This window comes from Danio rerio, chromosome 14 (assembly GCF_052040795.2).
Source record: "Danio rerio strain M-AB ecotype USA chromosome 14, GRCz13ab, whole genome shotgun sequence".
Classification (NCBI taxonomy): domain Eukaryota; kingdom Metazoa; phylum Chordata; class Actinopteri; order Cypriniformes; family Danionidae; genus Danio; species Danio rerio.
In genome coordinates, this window is record NC_141034.1 from 31,450,392 (window position 1) to 31,474,476 (window position 24,085).

At 35.1% G+C, this 24,085-nt stretch overlaps 1 protein-coding gene across 10 annotated transcripts in view; it reads right to left on the minus strand.

Annotated features, from left to right (window-relative positions):
- pcdh11 (protocadherin 11) overlaps positions 1–24,085 on the minus strand; it is a 330,597-nt gene that overhangs the window by 293,309 nt on the left and 13,203 nt on the right. For 9 of the 10 annotated variants that reach the window (XM_087281537.1, XM_087281538.1, XM_087281536.1 and 6 more), the window contains exon 3: positions 23,734–23,839. In XM_087281537.1, the coding sequence (XP_087137663.1) occupies positions 23,734–23,739 (6 nt within the window). In that variant the 5' untranslated portion in view covers positions 23,740–23,839. Of the gene's footprint in view, positions 1–20,846; positions 20,986–23,733; positions 23,840–24,085 lie in introns of those variants that run through there. The other variant, XR_015507527.1, reaches the window with a different exon arrangement.

Here is a 24,085-nt window from a genome sequence, read left to right on the forward strand (position 1 = left end):
AGCAATGATTTGTCTATTTTCATCCTCTAAGAAAATGGTTGATGGTCACCTAGTTACGTTTGACACCAAGGGATCGCGAGCGCAAAGTCTATTGTAAATGGTCAAGGAATCCACGTGCACATGCTTGTCACTTCAGGGCAAAATAACAACACATGCGGAAAAAAGTGCCATGACTAGCAGCAGTGAAGACATTGTAAATATAAAAAGATGTAAAGATGTCATCAGAGTGTCTTTTTTTTTTCTTTTCTTGTGAATCCCAGCCAATAGCTCCCCATCTAAAAGATTTATTTATTTTTATTTTTTTTACATAGGGGTAATGTATTCAACTGTAATGTTGCAATATGGTTTTGAATAATGATGGTTAGTTCCTTTACCTGAAAGCTCAGATTTATTTATCATAATGTGTGTTGTTGACAGAGTTCGAGGTTACCATTATCATTCACACCTTAAATTTGCTTTGATTGTTTAACATTGTTTAACATTAACATTGTTTAACAAGTCTCTTTAACTTGTTTATTTTGTTATTAAGAGATGAGATTTTTTGTTTAAATATGTATATATATATATATATATATATATATATATATATATATTTTTTTTTTTTTTGACTATTAAAACTATTTGTCTTGGTAACGTTGGTATTTTTATTTTTATTTATTTATTTATTTATTTATTTATTTATTTATTTATTTATTTATTTATTTATTTATTTATTTATTAATTAATTTTTTTTTTTTTGTACCTCCCAGTCCTAATTTAAAATTATGTTGTTTTTTTTTTTTTGTTTTTTTTAAGTTAAAAGTATGCACATCACCTTGTTATATGATAAACATATGTCTACTTTAATTTAAAAGAATGTCTTGGGTTTGTTCAAAATGGAGCATGTTTGCAAATGGTAAAAACACTTTCATATTTTCCTATTTCCTAATTTAGCTGAAACTTTAACAGCAAGTTTTACACTACTTTCCACATTACAATCAGTGATGAATAGTGCTTTCTCCTGGTGTAAAACACCTCAGGCTGTGACTTCCCATGGGCAAATCAGATCGAACCAACACATGTAATCAAGATGACTACACAGAGTGTTAATTACACCTCTTGTAGTAAAATCTAAAGTAATGTTTTAGTGAATATGCAGTTTCTTTAATGCGATAAAAAGGTACTGTGTACAATATGAGATCCTGCAAATAAAAGTATAGAGTAGTGCTCAGAGCTGTTTTTCCATTTTTTTTTTCACTGATATGATCAAATGGGGTTTTCCTCTATTCATCCCTTAGTCTGCATGTGACTGGCCCCCCTACCGGATCCATGACTCATTACTAACAGCACAAAGAGAAATCATTGGAAGAAAGAACACACTAATATACCTTATCAGTCTAGCACAGCTTGGCAGGGAACGGTGCTGAAGACCAGGGAGGTAAATTGCAAGGTGTGCCTCAGTATATTAACATTCAAGTTCTTTCAGAGAGGATTGATCTTTCTTCCCTATAAAACATGACCATGCCTCTGTATTATCCAACCTGCCTTTAAAGAATGTCTTGTTGCGGTTCCCACATCCTCCAGGCATTCATTGGCCTCTTAAAAATCCTGTCATGCTACGCAGAGGATACGTATTATTCGGACAATCAAAGTTGCTTCTCTGTTAGCATACTGATGGACACGGGTCGAATAAACAGGCTTGAATTTAAAGGAAGTTCAGGAAACTAACCTTGTATATATTATAAGCAATCATTAATCTATTAACCTTGTGTCTGTAATGGGGGCCAGCTTGTAGAAGCTGTTCAAGTAACCCTTTCTATCCTGGCCTCAAGAACCCTAGCAGCCACAGACATAATTTAAAGGCTAAAATCTTTAGACTCTTGGCCTTAAGCAACATTCTGTATTAGCGGCTGATATGAGCGACTATACTTTTTAGCATCTTTGTTGGCACACCTGCCTCCCATAGCAGGAACAGTGATTCAATCCCAGCTTGGAGCAAGTTAGATTGGTGGAGGTGTTACATAGGTGCTGTGACCTGGATGGCAGTAAGGTTTAAATAGGTCACTGTAACTAGTGGGCTAGCTTGCAGAAGCAGTGCATGTAAACCTTGCTCTCCTGGCCCCTAGAGGCACATTCGTGACTGTCATTTATTTGAGGCTACAATCTTTATCTTCTGGGGCTCAAGAGGCAGTCTTGCAACTGACAGGAGAAACAATGGTCTTTAGCTCCTTATTGGCACACCAGCCATCCATGCCAGAAACACCTGTTTGAACACCACTTGGAGCAGTACAAGTTACATGGGGGAGTAGTTTGTATTGGTGCCATGACCCGAATAGGCATGAGGTTAAAGGAGGTGAGACAGCACACACCTGGTAGAAGCTATGGGGAGAAACTATCATACCATTGGCCTTAAGAGCTCACTAGTGACTGTCATGAGAGAAATCATTCTTAATCACTCTTGTGAGTGAACCTCTTCTGTCGAAAGTTCGAAAGTTTAAATCCATGGGCCGAGAAGCGCCAGAGATTTCACTGGTGCCATCAGTCAGCTGGGAGTGAAGTTTAGGGGCTGAGTGCAATGGAGGCCCACATTACACATCCCTTCCCTTGCTTCAAGAGCTGCACCAGTGACTAACATTAGAGACTGCAGTCTGCTGTTGGTGTGCCTGCCACCCATTACAGAGTCATTGGTTCAAATCCCGCTCAGGGATGCACGTAATACATTCCAGCCCATTGCTGTTGTCCATCTCCAAGGCTGCATCTACACTACATACATTCTAAAACACTTCTCTAAGCTTTTGTTCACACTAAATCTGTATTTTCCTGCATTCCCAAGTTAATAAAATTTGAAAATAGTTAAAAATGCTATTTTATTTTGTGCTGTGGACTATAAAAACACAGGGACTTAAAAACAATAGCTGTGCTCCCATCCAAAACTGCAAATTACACTTTAAAAAAATGCAGGGATCCACACAATTCATTCACGTTGTCCCAACACAAATCAATTAAGTTAACTTAACACTTTTAACAAATGTATGTGGATTGAACATAAAAACTAAGTTGTCCCAATGAAATCTCAAGAATTGTTTTGTTTCAGCTCTTTTTTATTAAGTAGTTTGAACAAGTAAAAAAAAAAAAAACTTTTTTTGAGTGTAACTTTTTGAGCAGGAATACAGGAATATCACATAAAAAAGCAGCGTTTCTATCCAACGAGTCAAAGAGAACAAAATTGTCACTTCCTGATTAACTGGCGCCAAATATCATAAGTAAAAATTAAAAGTAATAAAGTCTTTTCTTTATTTAATAAATGACTTGCGCCTCAAAAGACAAATGCCGACAGGCAATGAACATATGATGGCGTTTTAAGACAAGGAGCACAAACATTCTTGACAGTTCTGGAGGTCATTAAAAAATAATAACACAAATACTGAAATTGTTAAAGGGTTTTAGAACAACCAAACCAAAAACTGGCCAAAACTGGTTTATCCATTCACAAACATTTTTAGATGCCAATTCATTTACAGAGGCTGTAAACATAAGGGCAATAGTACTTTAAACCATTCACAATAACTGAATGGTGGTGGACCTAGATTCACCGGTAGGCGGTGAGACTTTTTGCTAACAATATGATTGTGCCAGAATAAAAGTATGATAATTCAACTATTTCAGACATTTAAAGACATGTTATTGTGTTTTATGTTCAGTAATGTACATGTGGATGGAAAACATTTTGAAAATATTACAAATTTCTACGGTGGATGGGGATGAAATCTAAAGCACTGTTCTCAAATATACACATTATAATACATTTCTTAAAAGACAGCCCAATAGGATAATTGAGTTATTATCAGCTACTGTATTATTAAAATGTAATATTTCCCATACATCAAGATGTCCCTGCATGATTGCTGACACTTTTATCCTACACTGGCTAGCCGTCATCTTCTATTGAACATGATGAACAAAGACGCAGGGGTGTCTGGGGTTGAAAGGAGCTCCATATCTTGACCTTCGCCTTCAAAACATACAACATTCAAGACCTCGATCTAAGCCGGCATTAAACGAAAGCGCCCTTCAGGCATGATGATCGCTGATGTGTTGTTCCACTGTGGCGGAAAATGGCAAAACGTAAACAAAAGTGGGCAGTAATACAGTCAGGGCATGAATTATGAAGGCCTTTGGAATCTAATGAAATATGTAACGATTTAGGCCATCATCTGAACTGGATTCTATCTTTTGTCAGGTAGGTATGAAACCCTTTCTGCCTACAAAAGAGGAAGGAAGCAGAAAGGGAGCAAGGGTAATACTGCCTGTCTCTCCAAATGTCATTGACTGCTACAGTCAGGGGTGAGCGTTAGGGGTATGCATCCAACTATAATGGGAGAATCTGAAATAAAGGATTTCAGAGTTTGATGCACACTAGCCTCACAAAGCTCTCTATTATTGTCAGCTCTGAGTCTTGCCGAGCTGTTGTACGGCTCATGGAAGAGTCAATTGCACAGGCCATGGGGTTTCTCAGTTAGATGAGACGAAGCGATTCAATGAATGCTGGTGCTCGGTGAATTGCCTGGCATGAGCCAGCTTGGCGATGGTCAGGGTGAAGGATAGTTGTTTGTTTGTGTGGAAGTCAAGGTTGATTGCAATCATGAAGCGGATCTATGCCATGTCCTTGGGGAATATTATGAGGTGAGGGGGCCAAGGAGATTTCTGACAGCAAGGATACATCTGTCCCGAAGCCCGCTTCCACCAATCCGTGACAGCAATGCTTGTGTTCTACTGGACATTTTCCATGGTCCTGGACTTGAATGTTAGAGGATACACGCGCAAAGAGCTTCACAGACTAATAACTGGGCTCTGATTTATGTACGAGGACCAATTATTATGGCATTCCAAAGAATTCTATTGCCAACTGTGCAAATGTTGCTTGGATGGGCTTTTAATGAGAAATAGCAATACCTGTGATGTTTGTTCATTCTGTTAACAGCTATTTGTGGAAGGTTTTCTTTTTTTTTTTAAGATTCTAACAACAGGCTATTCATTTTGTTTATGACTGGAAGCCACTACTGCAACCTAATCACAGTAGCTCTTGCTTCCTGATTGCTTCAGATTTTTATATGCTGTTTACATACACATTGCACTGCAATGACGAATACGCTCTTAGCGGGTGTGCTAACTTGTTATTCTTATAATATCACTGAAAAAAAAAAAAAAAAAAAAAAAACTAAACTAAATGGTTCCAATAAATGGAAGTTAAAGTGTAGAAAACGTTTCAGGCTGCCTCTTTTTTTTCCAAAAACATCTAACAACATTGTATTGATTAAGCAAAATGGAAATGCGCCAAACAGACAGTAGTTTAGTATGTCAAATCGTAAACAAATTTATTTTAATGAAGATGAAAATATGTTCAATGAGAAAATGACTAATCCTAAAAAAAACGTGTCTTTATGGAAGGCAAAATAAAACTAATTTGTCTATCTACATCTGTGATGTATTAGTTCATACATCAAGCGGCGGAAAAATACAGCTTATTACTGTTTGCACATCTTGCCATGAATGAGAGACGCTGTTTGTCCTTTGCATTACATTTGAATAAGAAATAATATTAATGCACTGTAGTCATGCTGCTCATCCACATACATCACTGTATGCAACATCTGCTTTCTGTGACAGAACAGAGCAGGATCAATTTGTTGTGTGCATGCATAACTAATTTATCACATTGTTCCCCCCCGTAGATCTCAGCTGCAACACACGCTTATGAACCATACACACACACACACACACACACACACACACACACACACACACACACACACACACACACACACACACACACACACACACAAACTCACACAGGAAAAAAAGAAAGATGGAGAGAACAAGAGTGCACATGAAATAGAGAGAGAGAGAGAGAGAGAGAGAGAGAGAGAGAGAGAGAGAGAGAGAGGGTGACAGCAAGAAAGAGCAATTGAAGAGAGGAGGGGTTACATTAAAATACTTTTTGTCTTGATGAATCATGTTTGAAAAAAAAAATCAAGGCATTTGGTTGTGGAGGCTGCGTGTTGCAAAAATACATTCGTTTAAACAAAAAGCCTTTCTTTTTGAGACATATGCGTAGTTTCGATGTGCTTTTTTAAAAATGCCTATTGATGTATTTTGTCTTTTTTATGCCATCTGTCTTTCTTTTCTTTCGGACCAATGGACCAATTGTAGGCAAAATGCTTTTTTCCTTCTCGGATGGAACTCCAATGAGTGAAAATGAATTTAAAGAGATCAGACCACTGCATTTAACTCCCACTGATAATCACCAGCAAATGGAGGAAAGATCTTATCAAGTAGTCCTTGACCAAATCTCAAAATCAAAAGGCACACCAATGAAAATGCATAGTAATAACCAGGTCAAAATTAACATATACTCATGCTTAATTTGTTAAAACTGGTCTGTCATTCTTTTTGTTTTGTTTTTTCTATTGAATCCTCTAGGATTTATTTTCCAGCTGTGGTGGCAGGTCTTTTACATAGAACTTCCAACTACGTTAGACGTTATTTCTATGACAAATGTCGTAGACGCAGTATTACGAGTCAAGATCCAATTTATGTAACATGGGAATGCAAATTGTTTGTTCGCCGATTTCCTCTGTTCGTGCTCAAAACTTCTTGCATGTCCTCAAATATACGCTACTCAAGCACAGATTTTCATGTGCACTTTAGTGCAATTTATTGCATTGATTATATTAATAATATAATAACACTAATGCTTAAACGTTAAGGTGTTGACCAAAACAACATTTCAGATGTTTTATAATGTGCTCAGCCGGCTGATTTATCCATCCACACATATTTATCATCACATGATCTCTTATAACAAAATCATATGACATTTTTTAATGCGCATGCTGGAGTTTGTGCGGTAAAAGTGTTTCCATCGTAGTTTGTGAGCATCTTTTCTTATTGCATAAAAACTTTATCGTACTCACTTATGCGCTTATGTTTTTAATGCGCATTTTCAAAATTTATGAGCATCTTGGCATTTCCATCAACCGTATTTTATGCACATATGCAAAATCTGCATAAAAATAGGTGGATGGAAACATAGCTATTGATGCATACTGAAGTAAAGTAAAAGGGCTATAAACGCCACCAAGATAAAGTCATTGTATGCAGAATCACCGACCTTTATCAATAAATAAAGTATAATTATGGAAACTGTGTTGATCATAACTGAAAGCTATCGTGTTTGCTGGCCTAACGCATCGTGCAGCCCTGTCAGTCAGTCAGTCAGTCAGTCAGTCAGTCAGTCAGTCAGTATGTAACCTTAAAGGGTTAAACAAATAACACACAGCACTACTAAGATTACAGAAAAGTTTGCTCTGTTATAATTCACTTACATTTTAATACATTTTGGTGTGATTATTAACCGCTACTAAAAAAAAGACTGCAATAACTGAAGGTTTTGAATGAGAAGCTGTAATGTAGCCATGGCTGGAATGAATTTTGGTGTGGCGCCCCGGAATGAATATAGCGGAAACCATGATTGAATACAACATAATACATTTTGAAGAAACATTTTGGAAACCTGTATCTTGAGTTTTTATTGAGTTTTTGATTTTCCTACTATAGAAGTGAATGGTTACAGGTTTTCAGTTGTGTTTAAAATAGGCATGGGCAGGTATGGGATTCTGACAGAATGATAATCTTGGATACAAATTTCACGGTTTAACGATATTGTGATTACTAGTCTAAAAAAAAAAAATTCTTTTTTAAAATCTTGGTAAAAAAAAAAAAATGTTTTCCTTTTAAACACAAGATATTTTATTTTGAGAAAGCTTTAAATATTTTGGAGCAGTAAACATGTCAGGCTAAATAATTCAAATGAATCATTGACTGCTGTCTTCATCATTTTCAAAAACATAGATTTCCTTTCAATTTAAAACAGCATCTTTAAATATCTTTAATGCTGGAGATACTGTTGTCCTAAAAAACGATTTTAAAAAAAGCAAATAAAAAACACACCTTAGGAACGGTATAGTAGAAAATTTTGCCGATTTTAAAGATTCAAGACACCCAGGAGTACTTTCAGCTTTAATTGTGGGGAAAGCTGAATAATTTGAGCTTTTGTCAGCTAATTTCATCTTCTGGGTTTAAAATGATTTTTGGGGTGGGATCAAAATCCTATGATGTAGTGTGAATCTACAAGTGGAGTGATGACGCGTCGATTTCCCATGATTATTCATAACCGAGTTTTCTTGTCCTATGAGAAGAACCTGCTTTTTAATTATTCGTGAGAGCATGTGCTTTCCGAAAGCAAGGCAGACCTGCCAAGCTGTGACCCAATGACTGGGTGAGACCGCATCTGCACAGCACGGGTCGTGTGTGCTTGTTTCCATGATCCACAGGGTTTGTTGCATGTCTTTCTTGTCAGGGCCAATACAGCAAAGTGATTGGTTTGCAGCAAGCATTTTAGACGGGAGAGCTGTACGAGAATTGGAGAATGGCAGACTTATCTTTTATCAGTTGAGTTTGTTACCGTTCAGACACATAGCCTATCTATGCTGCTGTGTTCACCCATGTTTAAAATCTCCATATTAACCGCAGGGCAAATGCACTGTGTCTGCATTTAGACCCGGGGATTGAGGAGGAGAGAAGTCCTCCTCATTTAGTGTTTATGTAAACACGATTATCTGTATAATGATATAACAAATTGTTGCTATGTGTATATGAATTTACGAATAACATATGTAGCAGGGCATCAAATTACTTACGGTTTATAACTTTGCATTTAGCTTTGTAAGCTATAAAATCATGGATCTCCTCACGGTTTGTGTCTCATTCTGCTCGCAAAACTTCACACACACATCTTGGAGCATTTTTTGAAAAAATGGGAGGCACACTTGAACCGAAAAAAGGGGGTTTCATAGCCCTATAAAACCTTGACTTTTCCAAACCATTGTATAACTTGAAAACGGTTATGGTCCCATAGTTCAAAATATCATATTTAGTGCTTAACAGAATAAAGAATTGGAACCACTTGAGGGTGAGTAAATAGTGAGTAAATGTTCATCTTTGGGTGAACTATCCCTTTATGTGATCTGTCTTTATCCAAGAAGGTTGGCAAATTGATTTTAAATACTTATTTTATGTGTTGAAGATTCTCAATGTTAATGACAAGCTTTTTTTAAGGTCAGGGATTAGACTGGCCTTGATGGAAACAAAAGCAGGTGAAATGAATGACATGTGGCAACTAGAGATTCTCTATCAAACCTCAGGCTCGATAGCCCCGTAGTCTCTGTGTGTGTGTGAAATTTTAATAGCACTTTTTCTTTGTGATATGGGGACGGATGAGATGACGGAGGTCGCACATACAAACAGCTGCATGAGAACACCAGATTTTGCACTGCATTATATCGACATAAGTGAAACAACACACATTAGCGTAGCATTGAAGGACCCGGTCATTATTTGGTGCTTGTAATGTGGCCCAGATGGTCTGACGCTTGATGTTCAAATCACGTTTTGTTGCGTTTTCCAAACCTTGAAAGCGCTGTGTACACAACCATTGTTTGAGGAGGAAAATTGAAGGCACGCCGTGTAAACCATCATCATCTGACGCGAGGAACAGAGAGATTCGCTGCGTCTCAGACTAGCCTCTGAGGTGTATGTTTTGTGGCTGAAGTAAGCGTAATGATTGTGACGCGTGCTGGGATTGAAACGGCATTATGTCTTAGGCAGGGGAAGAGATAGATGAGTGAGAGGGAGAGGACTTGGGTTTACATGGATGAGACAATTTCTCTTCAGGGTTTTGGTGTAATTTAGGTTAAGCGATGCTCCTCCTCTGACAATTGAAGTGAAGGCTCCATGTAATTAACCTAGAAATAGGATGAAACCCCAACTCAACTCCGAGCTCCAATACAACACAGCCATCATCTTATCCAACAATTCAATTTCATCTCCTCCCTATTCCTCCATTGAATAAACACTTTAATGAAATCATAATTAGGCTACAACTCTTTATGGGGTCAACCCTTTTAGTGCTGGCTTATATCCCATGGGTTTTCTGCAACTTTATTTGATTTTGTAGCTCTTTACGTGCTGCCGGTGTCGTTTTGGCGTGTGATATATTCCAACAACGCAATGGCCTACATACATTCATACAACGATCCGATAATTCATGCTCGCCAAGACATCTTAATGCATTGGAAATGCAGCATGGTACTAAGGAGCAACAAGACCTGTAATACAATACAAATTATTTGTTGATTCATTACACATGCATGAGTTATACATTATAGATGAGAGTATCGTCAAAGATGTTACTGCTAGACTATTGATTCATCATTCCTGCACCAGTTAAATTAGCATGTAAGTACTAGTCTCAAATCTATTTTCCATTCGCCTGCTTTAAATTTTAACGTACTTTGCACATTAAGAATCCAGAAACTGACAGCCAATACCTGCAAGATATGCAAATGTTCTGTGAAGAGGAAGAACATAGCCTTTTTATAAGGTGCAGAGGGAGTTTGTGAATGTTTTGTTTTTGTGGCTTTTGGGAATTTGCAAATACGGCCCTAGCTAGAAGAAAGAACAACAGATATGTCAGGTATTACGAAACACATTCAGATGCAGAGTTGCTGGATATGATCCACTTTCGTTTTTAATGGCTACAAAAAAGGGACTCCAGTTATAATACTTAATGTAAAATTCTTAATTATGCCTTATAGATTTATTAATCAGCATACATTCGGATTAGCATAAGCTCTCAAAGTCCAGTCAAGAAATAACTAGCTGCTTTGCTCAGTCAAGTTACATTTCTTGGATCACTTCTTGGATCTCATAAGCAAATGTGTTAAATGGAAAAAAAGTCAAACCAAATGATCTCATTATGGATAAGATGCATTTCTCTCTTCAAATGTGAATAAGCATATGCATTTATAAATATAACATGAGAACATGTTGTTCAGCTGATTGATCTAGAGCGCATGTGGACTGACCTCTACTAGCACTTCATACCTTCATCTTGTTTTTTACCCCCTTCTGAATTCATTAACACCTTTGCAGCATTACTTTCCAGGACCCACCTGGTTGCAAAATGTTGATGCTCATATAAACTGACTGACTTTATTTCCATTCAGTCCCTTACATTATTCTTAAAGGCATATCATTCATAGAGACCTACTGTAGCGAAACTGCAACACATTTTTTAAGCAATTAAGTGATACAAATTTGTCACTACAATGTTCACTTACAACAGCCTAGCATGTGAACACCATAGAACATGATCACTGCCAACAGACACCAGTGCTGACTGTTTTGGATCACATTTAGCAATCATCCAAGTTAGCATTTCTTCTTTTTTTTAAAGGTTAAGATAAATATGAAGAAAACAAAAGTATGTGTTAATTTGAAGAAATTGTCCTTTTATGAGTATTTGGAATTAAGCATTGCATTGTGAAATGTTTAGGGTTGAAAAATGGCCATAAATTAAACCTAAAATGCACTAGTAATTGTCCGACACGACATTGATATTCCTCAGTTTCAGTTTCCTTTATTTCTGTCAAACAAAACTTCACAATAAATTGTAATGCAGAATGAAATTACATTACATCAGACCCGTTTATTTATTCATTTTCTCTTCAGCATATTTCCTTTATTAATCCGGGGTGTTTCACGCAGCGGATGCCCTTCCAGCTAAAACCCATCACTGGGAAACACCCATACACTCTCATTTACACACATACATGATGGACAGTTTTAGCCTACCCAATTCACCCTAACCGCATGTCTTTGGACTTGTGGGGGAAACTGTAGCACCTGGAGGAAACCCACAAAAACGCGTTTTAGTTCGGCATTTAATACAGTGCAGACACATCTACTTTTAGAGAAGTTGCATAACATGGGTGTCAGTACGTTCTTAATTAAATGGTTTTACTCTTTTTTTTAAGTAACAGAGCTCAGCAGGTAAGGGTTAATGGGACACTTTCTGAGGTCAGATACAGTAATACAGGAGTGCCACAAGGTTGTGTATCATCGCCTGTGCTTTTTGCTTTGTACACGAATGATTGCAGGAGCACACATTTTAATAATTATATTATGAAATATGCTGATGACACTGCCATTTTAAGTCTCTTACACAAAGACATGGACCTATCATCCTACCACAGTGAAATCGATCATTTCACTCAGTGGTGTAATAAGATCTGTCTTGTGTTAAATGTAAAAAAGACACAAGAAAGGGTCCTTGACCCACGAAGTGTTTCTGAACACAGGCCTGTGATCATTTTGTCACATAGTGTTTGAGAGTCTTATTCGCTAAGGAATCACAGTCTGGTTTGGAAACCTGTCTGTTCAGTTGAAAAATAAATTGGTTTATATGCAAAAAACAGCCATGAAAATTATAGGGATAAAACAATATGAGCCCATCCAGACTCTATACGAACAGGCTGCTATGAAAAGAGCAATACTTATTAACGCTGATTCTAAACATCCCCTTTTCAGTTAATATCAGCTGTTACCATCAGGAAAAAGACTGAGAATGCCAATGTGTAAAACTGATAGACTGAAGCTTTCGTTTGTTCCTACCTCCATAAAACTGTTGAGCTCTACCAATAACACTGTTACTGTAGTACGCTAGCACTTGACTGGGTTCTGTGTTTTATAAATTTATACTTATATACAGTCTTATTCTGTAAACAATGTATGTTCTTAACTGTTTGTTCTTAATTGTTTTGTTTTATTTATTTTTACTGTGTGTTTAGACAATGTTGTAGCACCTGTTATGCCCAAGACAAATTTCCTCTCGGGGACAAATAAAGTTTAACCTAACCTAACCTAACCTTATTGGTTATTAGATGCATTAGCTAATGCGGGACCAGCCGCAGTTAATCATAAGCATGTGCTCCTCTCAAAATTAGTCTATACATAAACTTCACCTGGTTATTAAATATATAGATGTTCCAAACTAGTTAATAAACATGTAGATGTTCATTGTTAATTCATGTTAGCCCTTTTTCTATAAATATCAAATTACTAAAATCAAAAGCTTATTTTTATGTTAACTATTGTAGTTAGTAGTTTGGTTTGAATTAGTAAATGAGTTAAATCACAACTGAACCACATGATTTCAACATATTGTTTGAATCCATCTAAACTCCTCAGGTGACTTTATTAGAAAAATCTGTGGATTAGTTTAGCAGAATACTTCAAAGAGGGGAGAGATTAATACTGCACTGCCAGCAGCATTATTTAAGATTCTAGCAGCTATGAATTCCATGAGGTTTAAACATAATGACTACTTATGAAATTGACCCCTACTCTAGCTAAAAAAGCTTCCGGCAAAAATTGTAGTTGCTTTTTTGAGAAAAACTGAGTTAACGATGCCAAAAAAGACAGACAAAATCATTTTAGCTTTTCCATTTCAGAAAATTAATATCGTTTTTCAGGTAATGAACTAAGCACAGCCATGTGATTAAATAACTGAAAAAATAAGGAATCAAAAGCTTTTACTTAAGCACTCATTTTATAAACAGCGGCACTTTCGTGTCCAACTGTCTGCAATTCATGGCTTTACAATGCTAAAAAGTCACATGCCATTGAGTACACATTGGTTTAAAAACCATAAAGCCTTTCAGAAAGATTAAACTTTTTACAATTATTAAACACAGGTATGCATTAGACTCATTGAGAGCACTCTCACTTGGCCAACCAAAACTAATGGCATATTGCTCTCCCATGGTCTGTGGCACAAATTCATCTCCGCATTAAAACTACGGACGTGAAATTATATAGTTAATTTTCTTTAGTGCTGATGAATGCATTATCAGCTGCAGAATGACCTTTGGAGATATTACAGCAAGCTTGAGGCTTTCCTTTTCTCTGTCATTAAGGCCAAAGGGCTGAGTGACAGATTCATAAGATGTTCACGCACACCGAGAATCACAGGACTAAAGGGATAGCAGTGCCGTGAGCGTTATGACCTCTGAAATGGCTTAAGGCTGCACTATCAGATTTTTTCACAAGCTAGTTCTACTCCCACACTTTGTGTAAGATGTGGTTGATAAGCTTTTATTATAAGCTAAAAATAAAGAAATGTCCGTTTTACAGCTCGGAGATTTTTAAAGGTCCTGTCCTTTGTTTCATGCTTCCCTCCTTAAAGAATAACATCCATCTGATTTTAAATCTGATATGTGACGCATACAGTATTCCCTCAGGAACGCATGAAATAAGCCACTGCTTTCCAAAGGCTCTTAGTCACAGACAGTGAACTCGGTGTAGCAAGATTTTGAACAATGGTCACAACTGTAGGTATCGCGTATAAGTGCTCTTCCAAAGGAGTCCTACTTAAACGGGGTCTTCTGGGACTGCTTGTCTTATTCCTGAAATCACTTTAGCCTCTTTTTTACATTTCTTTTGGCTTTTAAGGAACAGTCTCAAGTAATGCTCAGAGGGACGCTTAGAATGACATTTCAAATCTTTCACAAGGATGTGTACTGCTAAATAAATCACAGATGTTCCTCACGTTAAACACTGAATCCATTAACATCCTAATTCTTCTAGCCTGTGAACATAAATATAGCTGTTTATTTAAACCTGCAGAACACCACCATCGACAAATTACCTTCAATACTCTGCCTTTAATTTACAGACTTCAATGTTATTATAATGCCACACATAGACATTGAAACATGTCATGCTTCTGCTGTCCATTTTAGGAGGCATTACACACCAAAATTAATTAACTTAATTTACTCATTCTTCTGCAATCCAAGATGTAGATGAATTTTTCTTAAGATTTTCAGGTGAAACTGTGGAGCTTGATCCATTAAATGCAAGTCAATAGCTTCTAGCACATTCTGTTTAAACATATACAATATTAATAATAATAATAATAATAATAATAATAATAATAATAATAATAATAATAATAATAATAATAATAATAATAATAGTAATAATAATAATAATAATAACAATAGTAATAATAATAATAATAATAATAATAATAATAATAATAAATAAATAAATAAGTAAATCAAAAAGGAGTATTACTTGACTAGTGGCTCCTGATGATCCTCTACACCTCTAGAAGAAAAATAATTAATCTGTACAAGTAACAGAATTTTTTTTCCTTTAATAACCAGCCTGTGCAAGCTTAATGTTCCATAATGTTTGAACTATGTTTATTATTTAGTTATTTATAATTATATATATATATATATATGGTTCTTAAATCTGATTGGCTGACTCGTACAGCCTCCTCACCCTTCTGTATTACTCTTCCCACATAGAGTGACAGCAGATCTAAACTCACTACAATTTGACAAATATAAGAGCTGTTGGACAATATAATGTACTTTTAAGGCTTTTTTAGTCGAGAATGTAGTTGTTAAGATTGCAACTATGCAGTTTATTAATAAGAATAGTGACTATTTTAAAAGATTTATAATTTCTGAGAGACAGCATGTCGGCATCCATCAGCCTGTCATACAGAGCAAAGACGGTTGATGTTCTGCCACAAGATGGCGACAGAGATTATCAATGTAAATTTTGCATAATTGACCTCAGTATTGCATAATAAACCCTTAAAGGAGAAAAACTCAGCGTAATTCTGACTACTTCGTAATTTCAAACTACAGCTGATCAGATCATTTTTAAACAGGTTTTACATCCATCTGATGTGATTTGATATCTAGATTGCAAAAGAAATACTGGAAAATGTCACTTGACTGAAGGTATTTCATGCCGTTCAGCCTTATAATCTTTAAATGTGAGCAAAATCACCTGTTTTGTCATCACTTTAGACATTACGCTAGAGAATCATTCAAATACTAGCTCTAAATTGATGTTAGTGAATTTGCAATGGTTTCTGCTGTTCTGACGTCAGATGTAGATTTGAATGAATGGTGGAGGAAAGTAGTTCCTCATACAAAAGGATTTTATACTGTTTTATACTATACTGTTTTATACTGTGTTTGAATTTCCTTTTTATATACACGACTGTTCAAACTGTTGTATAAATGCAATATCAAACTTGTAGAAGTGCGATATGGCTGTATATTTTCACTGGTGGGACACTAAGACAATGCACGCCTACTATATATATATATATATATATATATATATATATATATATATATATATATATATATATATATATATATATATATATATATATATATATATTTATTTATTATTTTTTTTTTTTTTTTGTCTGTTTGATTGTTTGTTTTTTGCTGTTCACTTCAATTTTCATTAATTATCATTAAGCTTTTTATTTTAATGCAAATGTTTCAGAGGTCATGTGGAACACATATCATTTTTACAATCAGCCTGAAGGTTAACTCTAACTTTCCTTGACAATTATATAATGCTTGATTTAAAAGAAATGGCAATGGTTATTCACTGTCATTAAATGCCAAGACATTTTAAACAGTTATCGTTTTTGGGGTCAGAGAAAGAAGGACATACATGTTGTATAAATGCAATATCAAACTTGTAGAAGTGCGATATGGCTGTATATTTTCACTGGTGGGACACTAAGACAATGCACGCCTACTATATATATATATATATATATATATATATATATATATATATATATATATATATATATATATATATATATATATATATATATATATATATATATATATATATATATATATATATATATATATATATATTTATTTATTTATTTATTTATTTATTTATTTATTTTTTTTGTCTGTTTGATTGTTTGTTTTTTGCTGTTCACTTCAATTTTCATTAATTATCATTAAGCTTTTTATTTTAATGCAAATGTTTCAGAGGTCATGTGGAACACATATCATTTTTACAATCAGCCTGAAGGTTAACTCTAACTTTCCTTGACAATTATATAATGCTTGATTTAAAAGAAATGGCAATGGTTATTCACTGTCATTAAATGCCAAGACATTTTAAACAGTTATCGTTTTTGGGGTCAGAGAAAGAAGGACATACAGTAAGTGATTGAAAAAAAAAAAACTCCAGGGTAAGTAAATTATTTAGATTTTTTTGTGAACTATCCATTCAAATGTTAAGTGTTAAGTTCTTTTAGCAAAACTCACTATAGGACTAAAGAAAATTGTATCTCTCAGAAACAGACCAAGGACGTTCATGATGAATACTATCTCTTAGCATTCCTATCTCAATGGAGCAAATATTTTGTCAGGTTATATACTTACTTTAAAACTGGTGTAAATAGAGAAAAAATGTGTGCATAAATGGTCCATTTAAGCATCTAATAGCTAACTTAACCATGCTAATTAACATTCTGCATCTAGACTAAAATGTTGTCATAAAATAGCAGCCAGCACAGCAAGCATATTTAGAATTTAAAGGAAGTCTAATAGACATCCAAACATAGACTTTACATGGACATAAGTAATCCAATTATTTTCCTTAATCTGAATAAGGCAATATGATTAAGGTGTTTACATGAGTTGCTTTTTGAATGTTCCTTTCATGATCCGGTTTTACATGTTATAGCACATTCAATTAAAGTTATTACGCCACTGCGCTACCCACATTACCTCTGGAATTTCATGTCATTTCAGCTGTTTCATTTTTAATATGTCAACTTTGACTGCAATGTGGCAGTTTCACTTTCATTCAGGAACGTTGTCCCCCATGAAGAGATATGATGCAATTATGATTTGTTGGAGGAAAGTTGTCGCAAAGTTGGCAATGCTGGTGTCTGTGGTCCTTCAATGACTCGGTAGGAGCAGAGAATAGTGTCAAACAGACGTGTGTATAGACTATTCTGTCACAACATGATGGTAATAGTTTGACTAAGCTGTTTACATGTCTGAATTGCACTTCAATAATGGGACTAAAATCGCCATACTTCACATGTCTTAATTCGATTTTGGTTTAGTTTGATTATGACGGTAGTCGGATTAAGGTCATTAAAAAAAATAATAATAATAAAAATCACTGTTTAAATGGTAGACTTTTAATCAGTATTGTCTTAATTATATTCAAATTAATAATATAGATGTGCCTGTTAAATTATTTTTACTCTTGCACCAAACTGATAAATACATTTTTTTTTTAGAACTGAACATTTAACTAGAACACAGTGACAATCATGAATTACTATATTACATTTTTAAATGAATCTATAACCAATATCAAATTAGGTTAAATTAGGTTAGATAAATGTGATGGTACTGAACATTAAATTATCCAATGATCAGTAATTATGCAATGATCATTAAACATTTAATTTGCTTGCATTTTAAATTACTAAATCATAACGCTGCCGGTAGTAACAGTTTCTATACAAACAGACAAAATATGTAATACAGTTTTGTTTTATGTTTTGTTTTTGTGTGTTCTGAGCACAAATAACTACAACTGCATATATTTTCCTTCCACCTTCCGAATACTTGACTTTAGAAAAAGTTAGAAATATTCTTAAATGATCTGATCTTAATTACAATGTACAGTTTCATCTGTCAATCAGTCATGTTAGATGCTTCGGTGGACTTAAATAAAGTGCAGTCTGTTCGAAGGAATGTTTCTTTTTCACTGTGTCCCTATCAGCGGCAGAACACACCGTATTGATTTCATGTCGTGTGACCATAGAAAGAACAGTTGGAAGTGATAGGCTGTGGCTCAGCTTCCCGGTGACACAAGCTGTACTTGGCAGCCGTCAGTCATTCAGTACAAAGAGCTGATTCTTACAATATATACAGTATACACAGTGCTGAAGGGCATAGGAATACTTTTGGATTGGAAAAAGTTTTGGAGTTGATGTTTACATTGTAGTTAAAATACTGTAAAATGTTTTAGATTTTTTCTAATAACTTTGTGTTATCCTACTGCAAAAAAACAAATACAGTTTGAGTTTATGTATTGCACATTAACACCTTGTAGCTATTTCAAAGCTATGATCCATACACATATATCATATCTGTCAACATCTTACCGTCAACCCTCCCGATTTTCCTGAAATTCTCCTGTATTTTACTATTTTATCCCATTATAATTTCGTAAAATCATTTCCAGTATTTCTCCCATTTGTTCAATCTTTTTATGAAGGGTGGCAATAAACAATAGCCAATCCTCACTATACGCATACCGCAGAACCACCAGGGGACGCTCCTTGCTCTTAAATTTGAATCGATTCTGTGCTTTTGTTTTATTGAGGTATGAAAATAATTTGAAAGAAATATAAAAATGGCAGGGTTCCCTCCCGTTCCATTACAGGCACCATCACACCTCCTATGCATTCCTCAAAACAGCCAGTTCATGTAGCAGTGCATGACTGTCAGACATGTTTTATAGTGATAAAATGATGCTGTTTCTCAAACGGATTGTGTATACGCGATTTGAAGCGGAGCCAAAGTGGACACTTTGGGTTTTGGGTACGTGTTTGAACAGACTTATACACTTATAAAAAGTGACACCTCTGTTAATGTAATCAAACCAAAAAATCTAAATTTGAGATTCATTCACTGCTCTTCAATCAGAATGTTTAAACTATACAGTGAATAAAATGTTGATGAAATTGGATAAACTTGATTCAATTTCTTTATAGAGCTATTAACTATTGTTGGGGTGAGGGGATCCCTTATTTTTACATCTCTATGTTGACTGGTATAGTCAGCATTGGGATGTAAAAATAAGGGATACAATGCACAGATCCATAATGAAAGCATTCGACTGCTTTCCTAACTTTTTATGCTCATTCAAGACAAAATTTGTTGTGTTTAAAAGAAAACCCACCATGATTGATATATATATATTTTTTTTTTTAATGTTAGTAATAGTAGTAGGTGTATATGTCTGTTCAAACAAGGACCCAAAATCCAGAGTGTCCACTTTCGCTCCGCTTCAAATCATGTGTAGAGAATGAGTTTTGGAAACTGTCTATTTATCAATATGGAGCGCGTCTGACAGTCACGCACCGAACTAAATGTTTTGACTATTACATAAGAGACTGTAATGAAAAGGAAGGGAATCTCGCCATTTTATATTTATTTCAATCTTTTTTCATGTATTAATAAAATGAAAGCACATAACAGATTCGTATTTAGAGCAAGGGGCAGGATAGAATTGTAAAATACGTGAGGGTTGACAGGTATAAAATAAAACTTATTATCATTTTGCATAAGAAAAATTAAAAGAAAAGAATGAGCGGGGGATTTATTTTATCTGGCCTGCACGACAAACGGGCACAAAAAAACAGTTGAGATGGTGGTTCGGTCGGTCAGTCTGTCAGTCCGTCATATTAAAATTAGGATTAAAAGAAAAAGAAAAAAAAGCTAGTTTTACTGATCAAGTCTATGCATATTCTCAAATCAAGACATTTTAATTAATATTTTACTTTAAGAAATGAATGTGACTTACGGCAGTCTTTTTTCCAGTTCCTTTATTTACTTATTTATTTATTTGTTTTATCAAGATGGAGTGCGTCTGACAGTCACGCACCGAACTAAATGTTTTGACTATTACATAAGAGCCTTTTATTTATTTTTTTTTGCCCAAATCTATTAAATAAAATGTATAAAATTTTAATCATGTTAATTGATTGTAGACATACTACACTAAAGCAGTCTGAAAATATTTAATAATTAGAGGCGCCTGATTAGGAGAGATTCAGGACAGCTTTTTAGAATTTTAAATACGCTGCTCACAAGCCACCATCCCCGGTTCACATATTTAATTCTTTCCTCCTTTTAGTACTCGGAACAGCATTCCTAATGGCCGTTTGACATATTTCAGGAATGGCATAAATGACTTGATGAATCTGGCTGCCATCCGAACCCTTTTACCGTTCCCTGTGGTCCCAGTTTTACGATCCGTGCCACATTCTTCCCGTTCCATTTCAAGAAGCTTCATTTATCCACCATGTGATCTGATGGGAAAGCTTTTCCGCCGGCCACCATTAGACACAGAGCAATCCTGCTTTGTTTTGGTCAGTCCACCGAAACGACGTGGTGATCTCAGTCTCCATTCACCCATCACCCGTGTCCGCCTCCATAGCTCCTAACACAAAACGCAGCCGAATAATTGTCTGTCATAGTCATGGAGAAATGACCTTAAGTTGTTTTTGTACTTAGTGTCAGCGCTTTGCGAAAATGATGGAGATCAAACATGGCAGAGCGGGCCTGTTTGTTTCACCATCAAAACGTTTGTTTAAAAGAATGCAAATGATTCCCTGTCTGATGAAGCTTTCCTTGAGAGTGGTTTTTGTACGGCTATGTTTACAGACAAGCTCCTTAAGTTGTCCCCTCTAGCTGGTACGGGCAATAATGGAACTGTTCTCAATTTTGTCATCAGAGAATTAAATGGTTTCTTTTTGAAGTGTGTATTTCTGAGAATGAGGAATGGGTTCGTAACTATGTTTTTGGTGCAGAGATTTGCATAAAAGCCCCTCAGTCTGGTAAGTTTTGAGCGGATTGTGGCTGGAGTGGAGTTGGGATGTGAGACAAAATGAAAGCCCCAGGGGAGAAGGTGAGCCTCTGTATGTCTGGGTATGAAAGGAGTAAATCCGACTTGGTTGGTAAACAGAGGCTCTGGGGACTGCTTTACTTTCGCGTGTGCACTACTGAGGAAAAGATGCATCCCTCTGTGATTCTAATAGAGAAAGGCTGTTTAAACTGGCACAACAAAATGCCAATAAATCATATGCGATGCCGACACATCCTTGTTTTAAAGGAAAAGATGAAAACTACCAGACGCTGTCCTTAATGGGAGCGAGAACTGCAAGCACGTCATCGAAATGTTTTCATAAGCTGTGCCTTTTAAATGAATCAAAAAAATTGTCCATATGTTGCCATAGCAATAGACTCCACAAATTAAGAAATATAAAGGAGAAAGCAGACCTAGTTATCACTTTTTCACTCAGCTGAAGGTGTCTCAGGATTTGTTTTTGAAAGTCACTTTGTCCAAAGGTGCATACCTTGGCTGTAAAAAAAAAAAAGTATCTATAAAATGTTTTGAACTTTTCTACCATAAGTGCCAAGGGAGGTAAGAAAGGCAATAAAACTAAACACCAATAGCAGGGCATGCCGTGTCAACCTTGGTTAAATTGTTAGGAATAATGATAATACGATTTAATACTGTAATAGGCTCATGAATATTTAGCATAAATTATAGAATAAATTCTCATTTACAGACTTTTTAACTGGGTAAAAGCCATTTCACATTTCCGTCGCAATCAAGATAGTGGTACAGGAATGGCTACAGAATCTATTTAGAATAATTTGTAATTTTTTTTTAATGAAATTTCTTTCTTTATTTATTTATTTATTTATTTATTTATTTATTTAATTATTGCTTGCCACTGCTGGCTATTTCATGGCAAAATGGATATACATAAAAATATTACATCATAAAAACAAATTTATATTACAATAAAGTTACTTAGACAAATTATATAAATAAAAATATATAAAATAAAATTCACTCAAAATTATATTCAAATTCAAATATGATTTTTCAGTTAAATTTTTGATAAATAATTTAAGATTCTTCCTGGAGGTACCTTTTTAAAAATGTCCATCAAAGTACTCTCCTTATAAAAAATGTCTCCAATGGTATTCAAACTTACACATTCCAACAAAATATGTTTCATGATAAAAGCAGCTTGGTAATAATTGTATTTAGGTGGTGCTTTGTTATTTAGCATATACAAATTAATCAACCTAGAATGCCCAAATCAGCATATAGCATAGACAGTTTGTTCATGTCTGCTCTTAAAATTATAATTTGCAAAGTGTCTTTCGTTTATTTTCGGGTTAATTTTGAGTTATTTATAATTTATGCAGTTGTCCCATTTCCTTTGCCATGTTTCGTTTATATACAAATTGATTGTAGGTTTCAGATCCTCAGGAGGAATTAAACATTCTATCACTTTCAAAGACAGCCTGTTTGTTTTTTTTTCTTTGTGATTTATAAGAGTTTAAATTAATGCATGAAATAAAGTCTACAGTAAACAGCTGTAAACAATGCTCAGCAATATTTTAAATACTTTGTCTTACAACATGAACTACACAAACTCACAACCCAATATCTTACATATTTACTTATTTGAAACATACACCTTCTAAAATAATCAACAGCTTCAAAATTCGCATTTGCTACACAGTCTTTTTAATTTTTGTTTGCAGAGCAAAATCTTTATTTTTCTAAAAAATAATTAACGAAATAATAAATAAATTTAAATAAAAAATCATTCATTCATTCATCTTCCTTTGGCTTAGTCCCATATTTATCTGGGGTTGCCACAGTGGAATTAACCGCCAACTATTCCAGCTATGTTTTACACAGTGGACGCCCTTCCAGCCGCAACCCAGTACTGGGGTAACACACTATAGCATTCACACATATACCCATACACTACAGCTAATTTTGTATAACTAATTCATTTATACCACATGTCTTTAGGCTTTGGGGAAAACTGGAGCCACCAGAAGAAACACATGCAAAAATACCGGGATTCAAACTAGCAACCTTCTTGCAGTAAGGCGACAGTGCAAACCACTGAGCTGCCCTTAAATAAAATATAATAAATCCATTGTAAAAAAAAAAAAAAAAAAAAAAAGAAAAAAAAGAAAATTGGAAATGAAGATTTGATGTAGTTTCTGCACTACTATAGTCATATTGGCCTTAATATAGATAATTATAATATTACAAACATAGTTTCATGTTTTGTTTAAGGCTCAGCATCATAAGTTATTCATCCATTAAATGCCTTTGGCCTGGTGCCTGTCCTCTCCTGTATTTGCATACCTCCATGCTCACGCAGAATCACATGCCATCAGATAATTTAATGACGATATGCAGACCAACCCAGGAAAACAGCAGCTACCGCATGTTTCTCCTGAACCAAAAACACCTGCAGAAGAGAAAGAAAGTAATTTAAAAGACAATATAAAGCAGAAATGACAGTGGTGTTGTTTTTCCATGCTGGGGGCAACCAAGGGACTCAGAATATTTGAAAATCATGGCATGACTGTGATTTTTATCTTGGACAGGGGTTTTGGTGGATTGGTCATTTAGCTTGTGTAATTGCATGGCTCAACACCAACAGCACTTCAACAATAGTTTCAAATAAGTTTAAGTTCATCATCACATTATGTTA